We start from the raw sequence: 26,731 nt of genomic DNA, 5'->3' as shown, positions 1-26,731 counted from the left end.
TCTCCGGGACATACAACGCTCCTCGGACTGCTGTTCTCGTCGCATCCTGAGATCCACACTCAGTGCCCTGCGCAGCTATTATGAACACACTCGACTTCTCCCTCCAGCAGCACCGACCCACCCTATCTCTAAGCTGTCCTTGCCCCCAGTTTCATTTTATTCTTCGTCTCATCTGATGCCTTAACAAGAAACTTTGTCTCTTTCTTTCAAGTGCAAAGGAACGCAAGCTCCAACAACTCATCGACACCAACACCCATCCAGGACCCTCCACCCCTGCCTGTACCTCTGACCCCATCCCATCTTCCAATCCCAGCCCCATACGTGTATTCACCATACCCCCTGACCTTCCCCTCTCCGATGCTGAACGTTCAGTGCTCAGCAAAGGACTCAGTTTCATACCCTTACGCCCTAACCTCAATGAATTTCGGGCTCGGCACGATGCTGAACTTTTCTTCCGCCGTCTTCGTCCCCGTGCTCCCTTCTTTGGGCAGGAGTCCTCTCCCCATTCAACGGATCCTTTCACCCACCTCCAATATTCTCCCTCCACCTGGACCCCTCCCTCTGGATTCTTACCTTCTCTTGATCTTTTCATTGAGAACTGTCAGCGTGACGTCAGTCGTCTCAATTTCTCTGCTCCTCTCACCCATTCTAACCTGTCTGTGTCTGAACTTGCCGCACTCCGTTCTCTCAGGTCCAACCCTGACTTTGTCATCAAACCTGCTGACAAGGGTGGTGCTGCTGTTGTCTGGCGCACTGACCTCTACCTCGCAGAGGCTGAGTGTCAACTCGCAGACACTTCCTCCTACTTCCCCCTGGACCATGACCCCACCGCTGAACATCAAGCCATTGTTTCCAGGACTGTCACTGACCTGATCTCCTCTGGAGATCTTCCCTCCACAGCTTCCAACCTCACAGTCTCCCAACCTCGGACAGCCCGCTCCTACCTCCTACCCAAAATCCACAAACAGGACTGTCCCGGCAGACCGATCGTGTCAGCCTGTTCCTGCCCCACGGAACTCATTTCTTCCTATCTTAACTCCATTCTCTCTCCCCTTGTCCAGTCCCTTCCCAACTACATCTGCGATTCCTCTGATGCCCTACATCATATCAACAATTTCCAGTTCCCTGGCCCCAACCACCTCCTCTTCACCATGGACATCCAATCCCTCTACACCTCCATCCCCCACCGGGATGGTCTGAGGGCTCTCCGCTTCTTCCTGGAACAGAGGCCCGAACAATCCCCATCCACCACTACTCTCCTCCATCTGGCTGAACTTGTTCTCTCACTGAACAATTTCTCCTTAAACTCGCCTCACTTCCTCCAAATAAAAGGTGTGGCTATGGGTACCCACATGGACCCCAGTTTTGCCTGTCTCTTTATGGGGTATGTGGAACATTCCTTGTTCCAGTCCTACTCAGGCACCCTCCCACAACTCTTTCTCCGGTACATCGATGACTACTTCGGTGCTACTTCATGCTCTCATCTGGACCTGGAAAAATTTATTAATTTTGCTTCCAATTTCCACCCCCCCATCACTTTCACATGGTCCATCACTGACACTTCCGTTCCCTTCCTTGACCTCTCCAACTCAATTTCTGGTGATAGACTATCCACCGATATTCATTACAAGGCCACCGACTCCCACAGCTACCTTGACTACAGCTCCTCACACCCTGCTTCCTGTAAGGACTCCATCCCTTTCTCTCAGTTCTTTTGCCTCCGTCGCATCTGTTCTGACGATGCCACTTTCCAAAACAGTTCCTCTGACATGTCTTTCTTCTTCCTTAACCGAGGTTTTCCACCCACGGTGGTTGAAAGGGCCCTCAACCGTGTCCAGTCCATCTCCCGCGCATCCGCCCTCACACCTTCCAGAACCATGATAGGGTCCCCCTTGTCCTCACTTATCACCCCAACAGCCTCTGCATTCAAAGGATCATCCTCCACCATTTCCGCCAACTCCAGCATGATGCCACCACCAAACACATCTTCCCTTCACCCACCCTGTCAGCATTCCATAGGGACCATTCCCTCCGGGACACCCTGGTCCACTCCTCCATCATCCCCTACACCTCAACCTCCTCCCATGCAACCGCAGAAGGTGCAACACCTGCCCCTTTACTTCCCCCCTCCTCACCGTCCAAGGGCCTAAACACTCCTTTCAAGTTAAGCAGCATTTCACTTGCACTTCCCTCAATTTAGTCTACTGCATTCGTTGCTCCCAATGCGGTTTCCTCTACATTGGAGGGACCAAATGCAGACTGGGTGACCGCTTTGCGGAACACCTTCGGTCTGTCTGCAAGCATGACCCAGACCTCCCTGTCGCTTGCCATTTCAACAGTCCACCCTGCTCTCATGCCCACATGTCCGTCCTTGGCCTGCTGCAATGCAAACTGGTGGAACAGCACCTCATCTTCCGATTAGGCACTTTACAGCCTTCCGGACTTAACATTGAGTTCAACATCTTCAGATCATGAATTCCCTCCTCCATCCCCACCCCCTTTTTAATCCCCTTTTTTCTAATAATTTTAATTTTTTTAATATATATTTTTTCTTTTCCCATCTATTTCTAATAATTTTTTAAAAATTTATTTCCATCCATTGTTTTATCTCCGCTTTTTAGCCTATTTCGCTCCTTTGCCCCCACCCCACCCCCACTAGGGCCACCTGTCACTTGCTCATTCTGCTTTCTACCCTTAATGTCACCATTAGCACATCCTTTAGCTAATATCACCACCGTCAACACCCCTTTGACCTTTTGTTTATGACATCTTTGGCAATCTCTCCTTTGCCTCCACCTATCGCTGGCCCTCTATCTAGCTCCACCTGTCCCACACCCCTTAAACAGCTTATATTTCACCATATTTCTATTTCTCTTTAGTTCTGATGAAGAGTCATATGGACTCGGAAAGTTAACTCTGTCTTCCTCTCCACAGATGCTGTCAGACCTGCTGAGTTTTTCCAGCAATTTTTGTTTTTGTTTCAGATTTCCAGCATCCGCAGTATTTTGCTTTTATTTTATTATTATGTCTTGTGGTTGGTCTCCACCTCGTTGAGCACCCCGGTTATTGTCTGGATGGGTAATTGTTAATTGGGTAAGAGATGGCCCCCATTCATTCTCCAAGGCAATTGTTCCTGGCGAAGCTTTGTGGATAGGTTGTGTCCATTTCACTAGCTTTGGAATTTATAAGTTACAGGGAAGCATATGTTTAGCCATCTTTGACTGTGATTTCAAGTCATTGCAAAATGGCTTTGGTCTTTTTAAAAATTCAATTTGTGGTTTCCAGAAAGTAACATCATAAAGTAATTTTTTTTATAAAGCATGGTTTCACAACATCGTCTCTCTTTCTGAAATCATGATTATTTCCCCATTTTCCCCCAGCCCCAATGAGAAAAGAGAACTTGAAAACCAAAAAGTACCCACCTCCACTTGGATAGGAAAATAGCCCCCATTATTTTTAATGGCTTAAGGGAATTGTTTCTCTTACTCTGCCTTGTGATTCTTTCAGCCCATCAAATCTGTGTCAGCTCTTTGAAAGCACTATTCAGTTTGTTCCACTTCCTTACTCTTCCTCCATAGCCCAGAAAATTTCAGCTTTTCAAGTATATCCCAATTTCATCTGAAAAGGTACAATTGACTCCACCTTTTCAGAGTACAATCCAGATCATAACAACGCACTACATAAAAACGTATCTCCCCCTTCCCCACCTTGGATTTTTGCCAATTATCTTCAATCTGTGTCCTCTGGTTACTGACACTCCTGTCAGTGCAAACACTTCCTTCCGATCAAAACCTTCATAATTTTGAAGGCCTCTATTAAATCCTCACCCACCACCCCCTTAATATTTTCTGTTCTAAGCAGAAGAAACCCATTTTCTCTAGTCTCTCGACAGAACTGAACTCTCTCGTCCCTAGTATGGACCAGGTAAATGCCATCTGCACCTTCCTAAATTTTGCCCAAATTTGGACACAAACCTTAGCTGAAGTCTAAATTTAATTTCAGTCTTAAATTTGTCTTTTACTAGTTTAAACCTGTGATCTCCACCTCCCCTCCCCACCCTCAATTCTATTCTAATTATGTAGTTAAAGTAATTAGTCAAATTGACTTTTTTCATACTATTTGCAGCCTTGCATAGTCCTGTAAGATTATCTCTCAAACATTTTATTTTAAGACTGAAGAGCCCAAGCTTCTTCATTCTTGTTCACAACTGAGACCTGTTCAGACTGGGAAACAACATTGTGTCTGTCCTTTGCACAGCCTCCCATGCCTGAATACCTTTGTGACTCAGTGATCAGAACTGCACACTATACTCAAGGTGTGGTCTGATCAGAGTATTACACAGCCTGACCATAGCTTCCTCTGACTTGTACTGCTTTGAAAAGGGTCTGTCATGCTCTTCTGTTTGTAGGTCAGATAAGGGCGAAGATCATGTTGGTGCCTTGTTGTGGCACAGATCTTGTAGGAAATGGAATCAAGCTATAAATGAACAGGATAGTTGCTGTTTGTCCAGCCTGTCTACTTTAAAATGACAACCCTAGCAGCTTGGCAGGAGTGAGCCCCTCGAATTTATTTTCTTTTCCCCAATGTTTTGTTTATGATGGGTGAGTTAATCTCTTTGACTTATGTCTATGAATTTGGCCAATTAATGGTACTACTATTAATAATTTAAGGGAAAAGCTCCTTTAATACACAGCAGCAGCTGAAGCACTTCACATTGTTTTATTAATGGAAAATTGCAGTTATGGGCTTTCTAGAGAATTTTACAACTCGGTTATTCAAAGTATCGATTGAGAATAATAAAATCAAGGAGTGAATTTTCAAGATTATATTATACCATTGTGGAGAAAATCTTGATGAGATTACAGCCTTGGAAAATTACTCATATATCTCTTCTCATTAATGGAATATATGCATTCTAGTAGAGTTGGAAAGCAATTTTATATAATTTTTGATAGCAGATTGTCATACCCAAACATTATGGTTGATGTGCTCTTTCATTGAGGATTCATACAGGTGACCTACCCACTTGCTGCAGGTTTATTGAGACATGCTTTAGTTTATTGCAGAAAGATTAGTCACTGCACCTATTCAGAAGCACTCCATGAAAACATCTAAGGTGCAGGGGAGTGAAAACATTTTTTTACAAGGAGTAGCACATTGGCACACATACCTTCCTCTAGAGGAACAAATGAATTTGAAATATATACTGGTTCAAAACCTCTCTTGTTCAAATGTACCCTGCAGAGAGGAAGGAGATAAATGCATTTCCAGCATTGCTCATGCCTCACAGACATGTCGAGTTGCCATTTTCTCAGAAGCTCAAAGGGATGGAGGGAGGGGGTGGGGGGCAGGGAGAAGCAATTACATGTAGATAAATCGCTCTAAAGATGCTTCAGCAACCTTTTAACTTTGTTCTGATATCCCAGAGGAAGGTCCCTGACAAATAACTACAGCTGTAAACATGCATTGGAAATCTCAAAAGCACATCTTATATTCTAACGTAGCATCATCTGTGGGGGCAATTTTCACACCCTCCCCCCTTCCAGGATTGGTGGGGGAGGGGGGAAGAGAGGGACAAGGGGAACTTAAATTCTTAATGACGGGAACCCCAACCCACCACAAAAAGGCCTACTTCCAATCTAACTGAGTCGGTTTGGACCATGCTAATAACCTGTTCTTGAGAGGTGGGTCATAATTTTAAATGGTAATGAGACTGCTTGCCTCAGACTTCAGCAGCCATTTGGATTTAATGGTAAAAACAAAAAACTACTGCGGATGCTGGAAATCCAAAACAAAAACAGAATTACCTGGAAAAACTCAGCAGGACTGGCAGCATGAGGACTCGAAACGTCGACTCTTTTCTTCTCCGCCGATGCTGCCAGACCTGCTGAGTTTTTCCAGGTAATTCTGTTTTTGTTTTGGATTTAATAGTTGCAGGCCTGGCTTCTTAGGGCTCAGAAACTCCAGCAACTGAAGGAAGCTGAGAACTGTTAGATGTTAATATTTAAACGTAGTTCCAACATGATTTGTAAACCAACAAGAAAAGGATTCCCGTCATTCCCTCACCCAGAATCCCCCCCTCCCCCCAAAGAAAAACTGACCTGCTACACCTCTTTATCTGATGCCAATACACACACGCCATGGCTTGATGCTGATCTACGATCTCTGCCTCTCCCACAATCTCCTGCTCCTCTCTCATGATCTTTTCCCTCCTGTGCACTCTTTTACCTCTTTCTCCCTCACAATCTCTTTCTCCTCTGCAATCTCTTTCTCCTTCTACAATCACACTCTTGGCACTGCTATTTCGCACCCACATGATCTCCTTCTGCCCCGTAATCCTTCTCTCCTCACTATTGTTCCCCTTGCCCCACTCCAGGCCCTGCACTCCCTCTCACCCTGGTCATTAGCCTCTGTACACCCCCTGCCATGGCTGTTGCACACCCAACCCCAGCCATTGGTCCCTCTGCCACCCACCCCCCCCACCTCCACAGCTGTTGTTCCCTCTCCCAACCACCACCGACCCCCAACCGCCACCGCCCCCACCAGCTATTGCTTCCTTATCCCTGCTATCGTTCTCTTCCCCGGCCATTGTTCCTCTCCCTACCTGCCATTGTTCCCTCTCCAACAGCCCCCTGGCCCGGCTATCTCTCCCTCTCCCCTACTATCACACCCTTTCCCCCACCACTGCTCCCTCTTCTTCCGCAATATCTCCTCGCTGAACCGTTCCATTTCCGCAACACAATCGCTCCATTTTCCCCCACGATTATTCCCTCTATCCCGTGACCCTTTCCTTTTTCCCCCAGAGTGGCCGATCCTCCCTCACCCTCCTCCCCCCCACCCACCCAACCTCACTACCCCGCTCTCGCTTGCTTCCTCACTCAGGTCCTTGTCTGCGGCTTCCCACCCGACAACTGGCCACCTCCCCATCGGGGTGGCTGCCCGCAGGAAACAGAGAAAAAAGAGAATCAAGTGAGGTCCTGCTGTCACATTCAGCAGGATCTCCCTCTGCACATAATTCCTGGCTGCTAAAATTAGCCCCCACTCCCTCCTCACCTCCACCTAAATATTGAAGCCTGCATTTGCTTAGATAGATGCGAATATGTATTCTAATCCCTTGACAATCAAAGTAGCTCAAAACAGCACGTTAAAAACGAGAATGATTTCTCATAACCCTAGCTGGAAAGGGCTAAATATGATTAAACAAAGGAGACAAATGAAATCAGTCAGTAGAAAAGTGGGCTAGCTGTTAACCTCTGCAAATGACAACTTGTGCCTTTAATTCCAGAAGCAAGTTGGCGCCTGTAAACTATGCAAAGTTCTATACATTTGTCCTTATGAAGAAATTGTTTCAGTCAACCTGAAAATTGATTTGTCATGCTGATACATTTTGTGCAAGAGGTTGTTGCACAGGATTTGAATAAAGGGTATAACTGTTATCTCTCTTAGTAATTTAGATAGATTTCAGCCAAGCTGTTGCACTTGAACTGCTTTTACATGCTACTTGACCTATGCAACTGATGCTGGGTTATGACGTACGAGTATTAAACAGTCAGCTGCAACCCAAAGAAAAGGTTGCTGGAGTTTGATCAAACCTGTGGCTGAAAAGATCCAGTGTTGAGCAATATGAAAGTGCTCAAACATGCTTAAAATACACAAAGGAGGGGCTTCATTGGACTCAACAATGTTGGTCCACAGCAAAGACAGAAAATGCTGGAAATGTGGTATGGTAGTTTAGTGGTTATGTCACTGGATCTGTAATCCACTAACGCTCTGGAGAAATGAATTCAAATCCGACCTGGAGTTTAAATTCAGTTAATTAAATAAAAGCTGGAATAAAAAGTAATGGTGATCATGATTGTTGTAAAAAAAAAAGCCCATCCAGTTCATTCATGTCCTGTACGGAAGGAAATCTTCTGTTTTAACTATATGTAACTCCAGATCCACAGCAACATGGTTGACTCTTAACTGCCATCTGAAATGGTCTTCCAAGCCGCTAAGTATCAAACCGCTACTTAAAACAACAAAAATAAAACCAGGTGAATAATCTGGCCCAACCCAGACACCGATTACAACAAAGGCAGACCCTATCTAGTCAACCCTGTAAAGTCCTCCTCACTAACATCTGGAGACTTCTGCCAAAATTGGGAGAACTTCCCCCACTGACTAGTCAAACAGCAGCCTGACTTGGTCCTATTCTCTGAATCATATCTTGCAGCCAGACTCATCCATCACCATTCTTGGGTATGTCATGTCCCACCAGAGGTGGAGGCACAGTGGTATACAGGCGTGAGGGCATGGTCCTGAGAATGAATAAATGTGGAATATAAAGCTAATTTTGGTAATGGTGACCATGACAACTATCATCGATTGTTGTAAAAATCCATCTAGTTCACTAATGCCCTTTAGGGAAGGAAATCTGCCAACCTTGTCTGGCCTGGCCTACATGTGACTCCAGACCCAACTCTAAGCTGCCCTCTGCAAGTGACCCTGTTCAAGGGCAATTAGGGATGGGCAACAAATGTTGGCCTTGTCAGCAATGTCCACATTTCATGAAAGAATAAAGAAAAAATACTTGGAAGAAACACAGAGGGTAGCAAGGACACAGAATGAACTCTGATAATCCAAATAATTTCGGAAGTGGTTTTCACTTTATGATGTTAGTGGCATTGCTTAATTCAACATCTTGGATTGTTTACTTCAAGCAAATAACAACTGTGACTTACCAAAGTTAGGCTGTACAATGCATTTTCAGTCAGTATAGGAAAAGAGGTTCATGTTTTGGGTAGAACATTTCCTGCATTCCCTGTTTATGTTTTAGATGCACTTGTGCTTTTTTTGCTGGTCAAGAGCAGTAGATTGATGTTTCAGATGGAAGAGGGAATGTTTTTATGGCCTGAATTTTTCCCGCGTCAGGCGGGAGCGGGCAGGGGTGGTCATGGAGCCAACCGCCACCCACGATCGGCTCCACGCCGCCATTTTACGCGGGTGGGCCAGTTAAGGCCCACCCAGCGTAATACGCGAGTGGTAGCAGCGCAACCGGTGCAGGCGGGGGGGGAGGAGGGAGAGCCGGGGCCAGTGCTCTGTTGCGCATACATGTGAAAGAGCTTTTCAATCTCCCTGAGGCAGCTCCGTGCCTCAGGGAGATTGAAGCGCTTTTGAAATTAACAAATAAATGGAATAAAAATTTAATGAAACATGTCCCCTCATGTGGCTGTGTCACATGAGATGGGACATGTTTTTAACATATCGGAAAAAACTTATTCAGTTTGTTAAAGCTTTAGAAAACCTCATCCCGCTCGTGGATGAGGTTTCCTAAAAAATGTAAAGGCCGCCTGGCCTTTTCGCCTGCTCACCAACCGTAAATTTGAACTTAATTAATTTCTTAATAGTCTTAATAGGCCTTGTAATTATCGGCGGGCACACAGCCAACTCCAGCGTGCGCCCGCCCAACGAAACATCACGAAACAGCGCGATGACATCAGGACACACGCCCGACATCATCACGCGTCATTTTACCCGCAAGCCTGTTGGGCCCACCCCCGCACGCCGACTTAAAAATCCTGGCCAAATGATTCAAGCTTATCTCCCAACACTTAAATTTTGTGTTCACAGCATAAAGACAGTATGCATATGGAGACTGAATCTCCTGTGCACTAAAATTTGTACCCTTATGCTAGCCCAATCATGGTTATGTATATCATGAGATTAACAATTACCCTCTGGCTGTGATGCATAATGTATCGAACAGCACATAGGATGCCCACCAAGTTCTTCTGTCATTTTGAAAAGGCAGGAAATACCATTGGACGAATGTATACAAGCTTTTACAAATCGACTTATTCATACAGGGAGACAATGTGGCACTTTATGGAGAACACAATACTTAGGAAAACAAAGATAGAATCAGCCCACAAGAGCCCTTGTATTTCTTAAAGGGTAGGTAAGCAGCAGGACTTTTAGATGGAACAGTCTTTCTTCCAGAGACCTTTGTGATAGTAAATTTTAAGTAGATGATTCTCCAGGGAAAGCTAAAGACTCGTGAGCAATCTCCAGACCTGAACAAATCAGTAACATTCATTGTCTGAACTGTCAATAATCCTTAAAAAATGACACAATGGTCAGGAAGATTTTATAAGAGGTATTCCTAGCATCTAGACCTCTTACACCTCCTAATTCTTTAACCTTGACTAATTTAACTAGCAATTAGAACCAGCCCTGGAGTAACCCCCTGTCCTATATAATTTAAATAACAAATAACCTCACCTGACGTTTGCAGAAAACTGTATTCTAGTCTCTGTCAGGGGACTAAGACGTCACATATATATTTTTATAAAATATATGTAGGTTTCCTCATGGCTAATTTCTAAAATTTTAAAAACTGGACAAAGACCTTAAAATAGCTGAAGCTATGTCTGTCTGTGACCCTGAACAAAAGGAGCTATGATGGCAGCATTGCAGAAAATTGCACCTAGTTATCTCTGAAGAGACGGTAACAACCCCTGTGGGCGGCAGAGACCAAATTCAAAGAGAACCGTAGAAAGGCCATCTGCATTTCATAAGCCAAGCCTGACCAGAGGAGCCTATTCGTCTGCTAGGACAAAGGACCCTGCAAACTTCCTTTCAAGTCTTAATGGTTGGAACATTTAACCATCTCAGTAACCAGGAGGTTTTGGGCAAGCTTAGCAAAGGATGAATCATAAAGAGATCCTAAAATTAAGAACAGAAATTTACACGGTAGATCAATCAACATCTAAAAAGAGAGAGAGAAAAAGGTTGATGTTACAGTTGGTGACTCTAGTCCAGACACCCCAATCCGACTTAGCATGAAATTTGGTTGGAGGAATAGCAGAGGCACTGCAAGTTGTGGCAGAATCCAGGTCCAGAGTATTTTCCCAATTCACCAAGCAACAGCAAACCCTGACTGATGGAGGGGGAGGGGGATGTTGTTCTCCTACTTGCACTTGCCCCTCTCCCAACCGGACTATTGGGGGTGTTTGGAGTGTTTTGGGCTATGACAGAGTTAAATGGCAATCATTCCCTAATTCTGGGCCTAAAAGCTTTGAACATTTTTGTTCCAATCCACGGCTCAACACTCTTGTGCCTCTCCATCTCAGAAGGTTGCTACTGCCATGTTCTAACTGGCTAACAGTGTGGGACACCCTATTACGTTGCTGCTGGGATGGGTGCTTGCCCCTGTATGGTAATGAGCCCACCTGTTATTTTCCTCACAGCCATTTGGTGAAGGAAGAAACGAGAGCAAGTCTCTACTTGGTTTATTCGCAGATTAAAACATTACAAGTATATATCTCCTGACTCCACTCAACTCCTGTCAGTAAGTGTCCCTTTATATGTGCGCAAGTAACTATCCAATCAATGCCCTCCACCTATATGTACTGAACCTCAATTGATACAATTAACAACCCTCCACTGGAGATAGGGTGTTGGCACAGTGCAAGTTCCACATCATTGCCATACTGGCAGCACAACCGCATCAGCAGAATTTCTCCACTTCTGCTAATGGCCAGTGTTTCATTTAGAAACCCAACTTTTTTTCTCATGTGCTCTTTTGTATTCACTCATGGGATATGGTCATTGCTGGCTGGGCCAGCATTTATTGCCCATCTCTAACTGCTCTTGAGAAGGTGGTGGTGAGCTGCCTTCTTGAACCACTACAATCACTGTGGTGTAGTTGCACTCAAAGTGCTTTTAGGGATGGAGTTCCAGGATTTTGACCCAACGACAGTGAAGGAACGGCAATATATTTCCAAGTCGGGGTGATGTGTGACTTGGAGGGGAACTTCCAGGTGGTGGTGTTCCTATGCATCTACTGCCCTTGTCTTTCTAGATGGTATTGGTCGTGGTTTTGGAAGGTGCTGTCTAAGGAGACTTGGTGAGTTTCGGCAGTGCATCTTGTAGCTAGTACACACTGCTGTCACTGTGCATCGGTGGTGGAGGGAGTGAATATTTGTGGATGGGGTGCCAATGCTTTGTCCTGGATGGTGTCAAGCTCCTTGAGTGTTGAAGCTGTACTCATCCAGGTAAGTGGGGAGTATTCCATCACTCCTAACTTGTGCCTTGTAGATGGTGGACAGGCTTTGGGGAGTCAGGAGATGAGTTACTTGCCGCAGGATTGCTAGACTCTGACCTGCTCTTGTAGCCACAGTTTTTATATGGCTAGTCCAGTTCAGCTTGTGGTCAATGGTAAACACCAGTGGATAGTGGAGGATTCAGCGATGGTAATGCCATTGAATGTCAAGAGGTGATAGTTATTGCCTGGCACTTGTGTGGTGTGAATGTTACTTACCACTTGTCAGCCCAAGCCCGGATATTGTCCAGGTCTTGTTGCATTTGAACATGGACTGCTTCAGTACCTGAGGAGTTGCAAATGGTGCTGAACATCGTACAATCATCAGCGAACATCCCCACTTCTGACCTTATGATGGAAGGAAGGTCACTGATGAAGCAGCTGAAGATGGTTGGGACTAGGACACTACCCTGAGGAAAATCTGCAGTGATGTCCTCGAACTGATATGATTGACCTCCAACAACAACACTCATTGACTCCAGTTTTGCTAGGACTCCTTGATGACTCGGTCAAATGCTGCCTTGAGTTCAGCTGTTTTGTCCATGTTTGACCCAAGGCTGTTATGAGGTCAGGAGCTGAGTGACCCTGGCGAAACACAGACTGAGCGTCAGTGAGCAGGTTATTGCTAAGCAAGTGCTGCTTGATAACACTGTTGATGACCCATTGCATCACTTTACTGATGATGGGGCGGTAATTGGCCAGGTTGGATTTGTCCTGCTTTTTGTGTACAGGACATAGCTCGGCAACTTTCTACATTGCCGGGTAGATGCCAGTGTTGTTGCTGTATCGGAATAGCTTGTCTAGGCGCGCGGCAAGTTCTGGAGCACAAGTCTTCAGTACCATTGCCGGAATATTGTCAGGGCCCATAGCCTTTGCAGTATCCAGTGCCTTCAGCCATTTCTTAGCATCACGTGAAGTGAATCAAGTTGGCTGAACACTGGCATCTGTGATGCTGGGGACCTCCAGAGGAGATCTGCTGTGTGTTTCCTCCATTGACCAAATTTATTCCCAGTGAAGACCTTTAGACTTTTCAATACCAGTTTTATTCTACCCTACACGTTTTAATCCCATCTAAGATTCATTGATTAGAGTGTTTCACACAAGAGTTGAAAAACAAAGGGCTGGGGGACTGGGAGGGGGGTGGGGGGGGGTGGGGAGTAGGGTGGGGCAAGCGGACTGCTCCACTCCCTGGAATGAAAATTGGTCTCGAACCGACCGACTTTTAAAAAGCCTGCCCTGCAGCAATAACACACGGGGGGCGGGCTAAACTTACGCCCCTCAGTGGACAGGAAGTCCCACCCTCGAGAGCTGCCAGGCTATCCGATTGCCTAGTAATACCAGCAGCGCCAGTATTCAGTAGTGGGCGGGGAGGGATAAGAGAGCCTAGGGATGGGGGAGAGGGGGTGGGTGCTGGGTTTGGAGGGTAGGTGGGGAGGAATGAAGTGGGGGGGGTGGGGTGACATCTTGGTGAGGTACCCCCGATGCATAAGGGCACCCCACCCCCCCCCACCCCGGCCGTTGATAAGCCATCCAATAAGAATCCATTTTAAACATGGCCCTTGCACCCTGGCCCGCCTGCCACTGCCCGGCATTTTATGGCAGCGGAGGCAGATTGATGCCTTTAATTGCCAATTAATATTTGCAGTTAAGGACCTCAGTAGACCTAAGGGCAGGCGGCTTAATGGGAGACTTGCCCTCCTCTTCCCCCCCCCCCCATATTTTGGGGAACAAGTCGCGGGTGGTGGGAAGGAGGTGGGCTGAGCACCCAACATTTTTTACATGCCCCCCGACCACACCCTTGCCGACAGCACACCTGGCAGGGGCCCGTAAAATCCAGGCCAAATATACACATTGGGAAACCTGCAAGAGACACCCGATCCTTCAGGTTAAACAAATCTCTCATTTAATAGTCAAATTAGAAATGCTCCATCAGCAAGCTGTTTACTGTTCAGTTTAGAAGTGGAGGAAAGCAGCAGTGACTGATAACTTGGAATAGATTTATTCTCCAAGTAATTGGCAGGGGAATTAAATCTATCAAGATTTACAGCTCACAAGACCTGTGGTGTGGAGAGGCTGTAAAGATTTGACTCCTTTATAGTGGTTGAACTTCATTCCTGATTATTGGGTCACAAATAATTGCCACAATGTTTTCCCTTTTACTGGATTAGCAATGACTAGAAAGTCTATACTTCCAAAAGTACTGTATCTGCAGTTTCAGCTGAACTGCTGATTGATAGGGTTTTGCCAGTGGCTAGGACCACTCCTGTAACCTTGCCATCTCATGTCACTTCTCTTCCAATCATGTCAATCACAGACGAGGCCTTCTCTGACCAATTCCGTGTATCCCTCACCACTCACATCCCCTTCCAACCCACTCCCTTCTGCCTCCGTCCCTAGAAAAAATGCTCCCCTCTAGATATCAACAATGACACTTGCAAATTCCCCACTTTCTAGCCTTTGGCTCTCCAATTGCCACAATAACTTCTGCAAGTGATGGAAGCACAAATAGTAACTTTCAAAATGAGAATTAAAACCTACCTCTGTGGCCAAGCATTTGGTCATCTGTCCTAGTATCTCCTAATATGGTTTGGCGTCAAATTTTGTTTGCTAAAGCTCCTGTGAAGAGTTACATTTTTATTTTGTATTTGTTCGTGTGATGTGGGCGTGGCTAGCAAGGCCAGCATTTATTGCCGATCCCTGATTGTCCTTCAGCTGTGGCAATGAGCCACCTTCTTGAACCACTGAGGTCCTTGTGGTGTAGGTACACCCACACTGTTATTAGGGAGAGTGTCATAAGATATTGTGTAAGAGTGAATTATTTAACATCGCTTCCAGCAAAATAGTATCAGTTAGCAATTTCCATTGAGATAGCTGAGATAGCAAATTCACATTTTTGGAATCATGAGTTGATCTTGTGCTCTGTTTCTGGAATATTGAGGTAGATTTTATGACCCCCCGCCCTCGGCCGGGTGTGTTTTTGTGGAGGGTGGGGGGGCACGTAAAATACAACGATGGCTAGGCCATCTCCTTCCAGCCCACCCCAACCCAATCCCCATAATACAGTGGGTGGGTCAGGTGCCCACTAAGCTGCCTGCCCTTAGGCTTATTGAGACCCTTAACGGCCCAATTAAGTGGCAATTAAGGGCCTCATTCTGCATCCACTGCTGGGCAGTGGGAGGCGGAAGAGAGTGGGAAGCCTGCTTTTTTTCACCATCTGAGGTGAAAAAGCAGGAAGGAAGAGTTGGGTTGGGTTGGTGGGGCGGGGGGCGGTTTCCTTCTTCAAGGGCTGCCCTGTGCCCATTGGGCACCCCCTCCCACCTCTTCCTAGGGTGCCCAATCCCTCCCCACCCAAAAAGTCTGGACTCAGCTCACTCCTGTATCCATGCTGCCTTCTTCGTGGGACTACTTGCAGCCCCAGCAGTGCCCACTAATTCTTAAGACATTTCTGGGACTGCCAGCCAAATAGATTGGTCGAGACTTCTTTCCGCTAAGGGACGGAAGTTCCACTCTCAGCTTGTTAACGTTGCTGGCAGTGTAACATTACCGCAGGGTGGCCTTTTATAAGTCAGTCAGTTTGTGACCCACTTTTCTACTGGGGGGTGGTGGTGAGCAATATGCGTCACCCCTCCCATGAAATTCACCCCATTACTTTTAATAAGATACGTCCAAGTTTTAGAAAATTTATTGTATTATTCATCATTCTTCGAAATATTCATACAATTACCAGTGAGCATTTGCTCATGGGAGAGCAAGGATTGCAATGTGAAAATCTTTCTTCCATCCCTCAGTAGTTGATGGGCACTGAGGCCAATTCTTGCATTCATATGCCTCCTTGACCTAAGTCAGTGCAGATTCTTAATTACAGCAGATGCTTTTCTGGTCGATGTGCTTCAATCCCACAGCGTGCAGAGTTTTACGTTGCAAATTGTCATTCTTTCTGCTGAGTTACTCTTTAGTGGCTTTAGGTGCACAGCTACATGACAGAGTCAAAGATAACGGGTGCCTCTGATTATATTAACACTGTGTTTCCTGACAACATAAGATGGCCAAGCAAAACCCATCTGCACATGCGCAGAAAGCGAATGATGCCATTGGCGGGAGACACAGTGCAAGCAAAACCCAGCTTAAAAGAAAACTTCTGTGATAGAGGGGAGGGGAATATTAAAATAATTAGATAAACTTTGTTTTCCCTTCCTAATTACATAAACAAAGAGTTTAAAAAAATATCTTGAATGACGCGGACTGTGTATATAACTGCTGTGACAACCCTGGTGCCTTGAACTAAGTTGGAGATCGAGGGAAAGCGGTACACACGCCTAGTTTCTGGCTCACCTTTAACTTGCTGTGTTGAGTTTTATTTTTTGGAAACTTATTTCCGTTAAGCTACGTGCATTTTTTTTATTTTGGTCAGTCAGTTTAACTACTTTGTAGTTTTGATTCTGACCTCCATTGCTCAAAATGACGTCACAGAGTAAAACAGTACAACTGTGCGTGCACCACATTGGCAGCAAACGCAGCCTTAGATCAAAGTGTGGCTCATAAACCTGAAAAATTGAACTGTTGGTTTTATTGCCACTGGGCCAAAACTGTAACAACTCAGGTTCTTAATGGGGAGAATTTTCTCCCCGTCGTGTGGGCTGGGCGGGAGCGGGCACGGGTGGGCCAATTAAGGCCCGCTCAGCATGACGCGCACCCGGAAGCGCTGAGCGCTCCCTGTGCGGGCGGCAGGGGGGAGGGAGAGTCGGGGCCTGCGCTCTTGCGCACAAAAGAACGCAGAAATCTCCCTGAGGCACGGAGCTGCCTCAGGGAGATTATTTTCATTATTAAAGTTTCCAAAAAAAATAGAAAAAATTATTCAGACATGTCCCCTCATGTGACAGGCCCCGCCCCCGCTTGCTGACCCAAAAATTCTGCCCCAAGTTTTGTTTGCTGAAAACCTCCATCTCCCCAACTTTTAATTTTACATGAAGTAATCTACCATTATTGGAATCCAAATGTATTGATAAATTGAAATTGCAGGCCATTGTTATAATTGTCTGTCTTGTTTATTCGTAATAAAGTAAAACTATCTTTTTTTCTTTGCAGATGATTGAAGGAGACCAACAGAATAGAATTACTTCCCTTCCTTATGTTCACACAATTAGTTTTTCAGGGCTTTCTTGCTGATTTTGGGTTGTAGGCCCACCTATATCAATAACAACATATTAATCCTAAAATTGTACAGCAGATTGATTTAGTGCATGCCAACTTGCACTCTGCAGCATTTGTTTTTGCCTAGCATTAAAAAGTTGCCAATTTAGTTTCTGTAGCAGCGTCTACATCCTGACCTATAGAAAGGCCATAAGCTTTCAGGAGCATCCTGTCATAGTAAATTGTCATAAAGATCTTTACAAGTTCTAATTGGGATCAACCACACAGGTTGTTTTCATCAATAACCAAAGTAAAAGCTGTTAGTCAAATTATATATGTGGGTAGCAGTTTTCTAAATGGCTGTTATCCCATTCTGTTGTAACACTTAACGAAATTAGTTGATTTGTTGTGCAGCCGTATACCAGATCAGTGGACACAAATATAATTTTGAAGAGCAAGCACAATTGCCTTCTGTGAATCAGTAGTCTGCGTTTGCAGTGGTATTATAAATAAAATCCACAAAACCACTGATCGGCTCCTTGGGGAAATTACTAAGACTAGTGAAAGCATATCTTTGATAGGTGCAGGATAATAATAAACCACATCATCCATTCAAACAGTGGATCCTAGTAGAAGAAATATGTAGTTTTTGTTCTGTTGATGACAACAGCAAAATGACAATGGACGAATAGCAGAAAAATGAGTGTTGTGTAATCCAAACCACACAAAAAGGATTGGACTAAAATGAAATTGTTTGATGTCCCTTTACACAAATCTCCAGGAATGAACCACATGTAGTTAAAATGTGGCATTATCAATGTATGCAATGCTTTGCATTAATCTTTTGAGTAACACATAGCTGTTACAGCTTTCAGAATATAGCCATAGTATCTATGAAGTGAGAATGATCCTGTATAAAGTTTTTTAAAGCACATTGAAGGCAGGAGGGCGAGGTTTCTGATCTTCTGCCTCACTTTGACTTGGCTGCTGCTCCCCATGTCCCAATACTGGAAAATCATGGGGTGTTGTCTTCTGTCAGCCATAGTGGAACGCAGATATACTGCACTTGTTGGGTGCCCATGGAGGAAAATAGCTCCTAATTGTTTGGAGAATGCACACAACTGTGTCTATGTCTAACTGCTTGTGAATTTAAAATACATCCAGAAAGTACAAGGGAGCCTGTGGGCATTCCTAAACCACTTTGACACTGCACAAGAGTTCCATTCCAGCACGGAGTCTTTATTAGATTGCCTTCTCCAAGAGAAACAACTAGATCTGTTTTACAATAGAATCTGTTATGCTACTGTTCTGATATCAAGGAGAGCAAGAGCTTTGTCTGCAGAAAGAACAAAGATTACTGCCTCCCTGATGGCATAGTGGGGGAATGCACCACCCTGAACGGGTCTTAGTCATACAGCTCTCATTCTGTGTCTATGCAGTGTTACCTGATCTCTGCTGGAGCAATTGGAGCATAATCATTAGCCTTAATGATCTTGGTTCTTAAAAGGAGAAACCTCCTTGGTTTCCTGCCCTTGATTACTAGTAATTCCTGCTGGAAAGTGTGCAATGTGCTTGTTAAATATGAATAGCGTAACACTCTGCTGTTTTGCTGTCTTAATTTACAATCTTCCAACTTTCCAACTTCCAGCTATCTGGGAATGCAGCCTGAGGTATGGCAGGTGTGGCAGCCTGAGGTATGGCTGCCTGGGTAGGTTGCTGCAGGGCTGCTCACGCCTCCAGAATCATATCCCAGGAAGCGATGTCTTCCAAATGAAAGGGGAGAAAATTGAAATAATACTTTTTAAAAAGTATTTATTTTTTCCAAATTCGTTAACAAATTTTACCACCTCTAATCTAAAGGTATTGACCCTTACTAGAGTTTGATTCCATGGTGTTGGTTACCTTTGATACCTTTCCCATGTGGTGAATGTCAATAGATTAAATGATGGTGGGCAGCGTGACAGGCATTAGACCTGAGCCTTCAGACCTAACCACCTCCTCTTTCCACTTCCAGTAGGAACCCATACATAGCCATTGGTTGTTTATTCCTCTTTCTCCATCCATGCATTTTGAGGTGAACTCTACCACCACCGTGACTGAGATCAGCTAACTTGGCTCAGACCAGTGATGTTGTTGTTATGTTTGGATTGACTAATCTTAACCAGTTCAGCCATCAGGGCACTGCTGTTTTTAGTTTTGTTCTGATAGTTTTATGTGTTCTTAGGAAGTGTTAATTAAACAGATTACAAATTGTAATTAGTCTTGCCATTGGTTGTAATCTATGATTTATTAAACTACATTTTTATCTTGCAGCTGATGATACTTTCTACAATGAGCCATCCATCAAGAATTTCTTGCCTTTTGATGCTCTTTGGGAGTTTGATGGTGCAGCTGAGCAATGGAGAGTGTGAGCCCACAAAAAAGCATGCATACCTGGACTGGAATGTGCAATACAACTTTTCCAGCTTCGAAGCAAAAACATTGATACAGAACATAGTCCTACATAATCAACATATATATGTAGGAGCAATAAATAAGATATATGTTGTGAATAGTGACCTAGAAAAGCTCTCTGAATTCAAAACTGGCCCTGTATTGGAATCCCTGAGCTGTTCGCCGTGTGACAACTGTGAGGAAAGTGAAAACAGCTCCGCAACTATATGGAAAAACAACACAAACATGGTCTTACTTGTAGAAACGTTTTATGGAGATCAGCTCATTAACTGTGGCAGCACAAGGAATGGTGTGTGTTTTCTCCACAATCTCCAGCATGATGATCCTGCTGATATTTCAAGCGATGTTCAGTGTATGTATTCACTCCATAACAACAAACCCAACAGGTGCCCAGATTGCATTGCTAGTCCTCTAGGTACAAAAGTGTTGATGATGAAGCAAGGTGGATTTGTGAATGTGTATACAGTAGCAACTCTGAGCTCTGCTCCTTTGGCATTCCAATTGCACTCAATATCTATAAAGAGATTAAAAGAATCTGAAGATGGTTTTCAATTCCTCTCAGATCATTCCTACATGGATGTTATTCCACAATACAGGGATGCCTATCCTATTAAGTATCTTTATGCTTTTGAAAGTGGGAGCTATGTTTATTTTTTAACTGTGCAACATGAATCTCTGGGCTCGCAGGCATCTCACACCAAAATTATTCGATTAAGCAAGTCTGATTCTTATTTACATTCTTATGTAGAAATGCCACTCGAGTGTATTATCAGTGAAAGACGGAAGAAGAGATCCGCAAATATCGAAATCTTCAATATCATGCAGGCAGCGTATGCAACTAAACCAGGTGCAGATTTTGCTGGACAGTTGGGTGTTTCTGCGGAAGAGGATGTCCTTTTTGCAGTATTTGCACAAAGTAAACCAGAGTCTGCCGAACCTGCCAATAGATCAGCTGTCTGTGCATTTTCTGTAAAATCCATCAATCAGTTCTTTGAAGATTTCATTGATGATTGTTGCAAAAAAGGTCTCTCAAAGGGTCTTCACCACTTTTATGACGCTGCTGATAGATACTGTGTGAATAAGGTGAGTTAGTTAAACAGATATTTAAATGATAATATTGCAGATGCAAACTTTAGTTATGACGCATGAAAAGGTATGTTTTCATGATGTTTATTATTAAGAAGACATTAAAAATTTAAATGCAAGAAAAGATGATCATTGTCACTGACTTTCATAATTTTAGCATATTGGTGTTGCTCTTTCCTGTGGGTTGCTTTTGCTATGCATTTCGCCAGATGGATTTCAGGAATCGATTTGATCACAGCAACAGATGAGTTATATTTTTTTCTCTAATAATGAATGAGAATAAGAGAGATCACAGGCTATGAAAGACTCTCAGTGATGTTATTGTGCGAATGCTTAAGACACTTGTATCAATTTCCTTTCTCTTCTATTTAAAAGCCTTCTTAACTGGTCTATTTTAAACTGATTAACACTTCCACTAGATTGATAGAGAAACATGTGGCAAGGGATAAAACACTATAGAGAGAAAAAAATCACAGTTCCTTGCCATGGATCACTTTGCTTATGTAAAAATGTGGGAGTATAAGAATGTATAAGACCACAGAAGACCAGCAGGTTAGTCGTAGTTCCTAGGAAATATCATATTTCATACCTTATCAATATTTTGGCCAAGTATTTCCCAATTCTTTTCATTAAAATCAACGCCCCACACACAAATATCTCCCAAACAATCTTTCCCATGTATTTACTCCCCTCTGTTATAATCTGAGCTGTTTTTTCACATTCTCCTCTTCTAAGCTTGAGGCTATATCCTCTTATTGCAGAGCTTGTGACTATGTTAAAAACATGAACATTTATCTTAGCTACTCAGCTTAGTGTCTTGAATACTTAAATAAGATCACCCCTTAGCATTCTCCTCTGTAAAAATAATCCCACCTTCTGTAGCTTCACCTTCTAATCTAGGGGCCTAACCCCAGTTATTAATTTAGTTGCCCGTTGCTCCATCTTGTGCAATGCCCATGGATGTCTCTCACATAATAATGAAGCCATAATTATAGGCTGCAGACCTGTGCAAGCTACTCTGTGCAAGCTCAGAATTTCTTCTTGAGATTTGAGCTCTATTCTCTTGGCTATTATAACCTATGATCACATTTGCTCTTGTTACGGCTGGTGCACAGAGTGCTGATGGCTTCAATTATCTATCCACCAATAACCCTCAAATCCTTCTCCAGTGTTGTGTCCTGTATAATAATTCAATTTCACATGTGTTACCATTTCTTATTATCCTTTACAAATCTCATGACTGCACTTTCCACAGTAATTGGGTGTAAGCCTTGGCTCAGTAATAGTTTGCTTGTCTCTCGAGTCAGAAGGCCATGGATTCAAGTCCCATTCCAGTGATTTGGGTATATAATCCAGGGTGACACTTCAGTGCGATGCTGAAACATAGCTCCCACTTTCTTTACTCTCAGTGATAGCGCCTTTCACATAAGACATTAAACCAAGACCCCTGCCCTCTCAGGTGGATGTAAAAAATCCAATTGCACTAATCAGAGAAGAGCCGGGGAGTTCTCCCAATGTCCTCACCGATTACTTAATTTGCAACTGTCACCAGAAAAAGAAAATTATCTGAACATTGCCTCTTTGTGGCATATGGCTCTCTGCAAATTGGCTGCCACATTTCCCTACATTGCCACAGTGACTACTTTTAAAAAGTATCTCTTTGGCTGTAAAGTGCTTTGGGGCGTCTTGAGGTCATGAAAAGGGCTCTATTGCTGCAAGTCCTTTTCTTTCCTTGCTATCTGGCACATATCAGCCTAGCTTCTCAATCTAGCCAGGTCCCTTTGCATTTGATCAGCCAATTCCTGACTGTATTCAGTTCCCTTCCATTTTGGAGCCGTCTGAAAACTTGGAGAGTTTTGCTTTCATCCAAATACCATGTCATTTCTGTACATTTGTAAACAGCAGCAGCCTCTGCATTGATCCCTGAGGCATCTGACTAATTACCTCTTTCTATGTCTTCCACCTCCATGTACAACTACCCTTTTGGTTTCTTTTCTTCAGCTTATTATTGATCCAACATTTCAGCAGCACTGCACCTATGCTGTGCCTTGCAGTGTTGTGCACCAGTCTTCTATGTGAAACTATATCGGCAGTTTTACTAAAATATCAATAAACATAATCCATTAGTGCTACTGATGTTTTCCTGACAATACTACAACATATTGCAGAAATTTTAAAAGGACAGGGTGATCTAAATATACTTGTAGTCTGGTTTAGGCATCCATAGATGGGTGACAATTTTGGCAAACAATTTTTAAACTGATTTATACCAAAGTCTAAATTTATACCCAAATTACTGAGCATTTTGTACCAGCCTTTTCCCCCCTATTCTACTTCTAAGTATTGCACAGACATTTACTGAAAAATTGCCTTGTATAGTCTTTGTGGGCACATGCATATTTTGAAAGAGAAAGCTTTCCAATGATACCAACAAGGGTGAGACAAGTGCATTCAGCAGTGGGAGTGTGGCTAGTCCTGGTGAGTGAGTAAGTACAATCCATTCATTGTGAAAACAAGCTTACTGCATTCTGCTGCACCACTTTGGAGGTTCTATTTATGAGTTTTGTTAGAATTGCATGCATTTATCAACTGATGTCAGTACAGATTCAGGTTTGAGTCTTTCCTCTGAATTCCACACAGATCTGCATTTCTTTAACTGGCAGTGTTCAAAGGATTGTCTGTTGTTAGCAGTCCATGAAAAGTTTAACATGGCAGTTTCCATAAACATTTAAAGAAATCTTAAACTGTATGGCAGAGCCACCTTATTTTGCATATAATATCATTGATCCAAAAAAATTGTTTGATTGTAATACTGCTCTCAGCAGACAATTGATTTTACTTTAAATAGCTGTAATTTCTTGGAAAACTTGGCTCTATTTCCTGATTTATTTAAACGGATATGGATAAATGTTATCTCGTATTCCATCTTTTGTAGAATAAACTTGTCCAAGTTTTATTTCTTACTGAAACTTAGACAGAGCATGAGTATTTTATACAGAATGTAAGCACTAGCATTTTTTTTAAAGTATTGATTAAAATCCTTTAAATTTTTTGAAGAAACATAATGTGGACATTGAATTCATTAAGTCTGTGAGTATATCCATATCTCTTTGTTTAATTACGCAAATTGACATAGCAAATTGATTTCTGCCTGTAATGGCACTTACATTGTGATAGACCGTGTCCCTTATGAGCTCAGATTAGTGTCTGGTAATGGTTGGTATTGATTTGTCTCGACTATGATGGTCCAAATGAAGCAAAATCCACATGTATTGTGTAAGGAAAAACTGATGTTCTTAACAGGGAGCATTTTTAATATTAATTTTACATCTAAAAAACTCCAGTGATTTAAGATGATGTATTTTTAACTTTCTTTTTTAGAACTCCATTGTAAGATTTTGTTTAAGCATTAGTGGTGGCATGCTGCGTTTAGTCTTAGTACACTAAAGCTGGACTGTATCTTTTTTATATCCATCCCGGGAGTCGCTCGTAAAGCCAACATTTGTTGCCCATCTCTAATTGGCCTTGAGAAGGTAGTGGTGAGCCACCTTCTGAACAGCAGAGTGGTTTGCTTTTTCAGAGGGCATTTAAGAGTCAACCACATTGCTGTGGGTCTAATAGAGGCCACTGGGTAAGGATGGCAGATTGCCTTCCCTAAAGAACATTAGTGAACCAGGTGAATTTTTACAAGAATCCTGTTGTTACATGGTCACCGTTGCTGATACTAGCTTTTTATTTCCAGATTTATTTAATGCGCTGTATATAAATTCCTTAGTTGCTGTGGTGGGATTTGAATTGACGGAGCAGATTTAGGTCTCCTGGTGGAGGCAGGAATGGGGTCAAAGAAGTAAAAACTTTAGGATTTGTCTGCAAATTCTAATTTGAAGTGCCTTCAGAACCTAGTTTTGTGTGGCCTTTTCGCGGTTTGGGAAGGCCTTGAGTTCAAATCCAACATGAACCTCTTCTGAGGCTGGGGTCACCATTGTGAGGACTGTAAGAAATTTGAATTTACTTTCCCCCCACTATTTTTATGTGCTAGTGTGAATTTTGGAAGCCCTAAAAAAGCCCTGCTAGGTTTGAGAGTTCGTGACCAGCAGAGGAAGCCAGCTGAGAAGTCAGGAACACTCTGACAGCTAAGTGTTAAATGTTTTAACAACTTCAAGTGTCACTATTAGATGTTGTAATGTTGATGTTTAAATGCAGTGATTGACCATAGGGCTCTGTCCTGTAAAGGTAAGTTGACCATTACATTGACCAACTGAGATGCATTAGAGTACTTTTCCCATTGGAGAAAGTGCCACCTTGCATTCAAAACTGTAGAAAAATGTGCTGGGAAACTTTCCTGTTATATTTTGGACTGTGAGTTAAAAAAAATTAATCTGACAGGCAATTTGCACTGAAATGGAACACCATCTGCCTTTCAGTTTCAGGGCCTGGAGCTGCAAGTTAATGTTTTAATAGCTGTAGCCATTATGAATGATTGGCTGAGTTTCAAAAGCTGTGAGCGCAGACCTTAGCAGATGGTCTGTTGACACAATTGGTTAGGGGAGTGATTGACAGTTTTAAGAGGTTATAATAACAATATCTGCCTTTGGTATGGTTTCTGAATAACTTTGTTTGTTTACATAACTTAATGGTCACTTAAGGTCATTTAACTTTTTTCTATAGGAGTACAATTTTTTTTCTTTTCTGTATCAATGTCAGATATTTGAATGAGAGTTTATTAGATTGTTACAGGTTTAATTTTTTTCATTTGCAAAAATTCCCACTGCAATTATTGCCCGGCTCCTGAGCCTATATATAGTGAATACTGGGTGAGTGACTATGGACAGTGCATGGGGGATATGAGCTGACAATGGGATGGCATGGGGATATGAAGGGAATGGAGGAGCCATGGGTCTATGAGGGGCATGGAAGGGCATAGGTTTGCAAGGGGATATGAGGGGGCATAAGGGATATGAGTGGGCATGAGGTTTTTAGAGGGCATGGACAGGGCATGGTGGTGAGTGGGGGGATGAGAAAGGTGAGGTTCATGAGATTCAGGGGGCAGGCTGGGAGCTGGGCTGCTGTCCTGGAGAACCTAGACGAGCCTTCTAACCACCCCGCCTCCACACTTGCAATCATCCCGCACTGCATCACAGCTCGCAAAATCCAACCCCTCCCTGCTCATGTCTCTCAGAGACAAAAATATTGTGGGAATGGGATTCGGGGGTGGGCTCAGGTTTCAGAAGTCGGGAAAAGGCCTTACTTGTGTCTTGCAAGCCCGAGAGGAAACCACAGGCCTACATCTCCAGGGCATTAGTCCAGACCCCTGGATCATCAGGCCTGTAATGTAACCACTATGCTACCATTCCCATTCGGAGATGGTTGACTGGTGCTGCAGTAACACTGGTGTGATTCTGGGTTAACAGGCAAATAAGACCAATTAGGTTATTTGTTCCCATCTGTCTGCAATCAAAACACCAGCTCTGAATACAACATTTGTTTTGCAAACAGATAATTATAAGTGCTCCATTATTATTGAAAATTAACAGATGCACTATCTGTAAAGTGGTGGGATATGATTGAAGAGACCTTCAGTTGGCTTGCTATCAATCTGGCCCCAGTGCATTAAGAATGATTGTTAATGTTTACTATTCAGTTTGTTCCTGTCACTGTTTGACCAACTAGCTGTTGCTTTCTCTGACCTTTTTAGCTTTCATGCATCGCTGTTTCAGCTTGCACCACTTGTAGAGATCTCTCCATTGCCTCTGCAGCATGGAAGTGTGTGTTTAACTGATATACCCTGTTGTGTGTCTGTGTGCATTTGTGTGACTTTGAAAGGCAAGTCATGCCTGACGAAGCTGATTGAATTTTTCAGAGAGGTGGCTGAAGTAGTGGACTGTGAATGTTATTTACATGGACTTCCAGAAGGCATTTGATAAAGTGCAACATAAGAGACTGTTACCTAAAGTTGAAGCTCATGGAATTGAAGGC

General features: G+C 43.5%; 1 protein-coding gene across 2 annotated transcripts in view; it reads left to right on the top strand.

Moving 5' to 3' along the window:
* Window positions 1–26,731, top strand: part of met (MET proto-oncogene, receptor tyrosine kinase) — a 148,564-nt gene that overhangs the window by 17,223 nt on the left and 104,610 nt on the right. For both annotated transcript variants that reach the window (XM_078568043.1, XM_078568044.1), the window contains exon 2: window positions 19,529–20,752. In XM_078568043.1, the coding sequence (XP_078424169.1) occupies window positions 19,532–20,752 (1,221 nt within the window). In that variant the 5' untranslated portion in view covers window positions 19,529–19,531. The remainder of the gene's footprint in view (window positions 1–19,528; window positions 20,753–26,731) is intronic.

The sequence above is a fragment of the Cetorhinus maximus genome, chromosome 22, assembly GCF_964194155.1.
Source record: "Cetorhinus maximus chromosome 22, sCetMax3.hap1.1, whole genome shotgun sequence".
Classification (NCBI taxonomy): domain Eukaryota; kingdom Metazoa; phylum Chordata; class Chondrichthyes; order Lamniformes; family Cetorhinidae; genus Cetorhinus; species Cetorhinus maximus.
The sequence above is the reverse complement of the archived record's forward strand: the minus strand, read 5'-3'. Positions and strand labels throughout refer to the sequence as shown.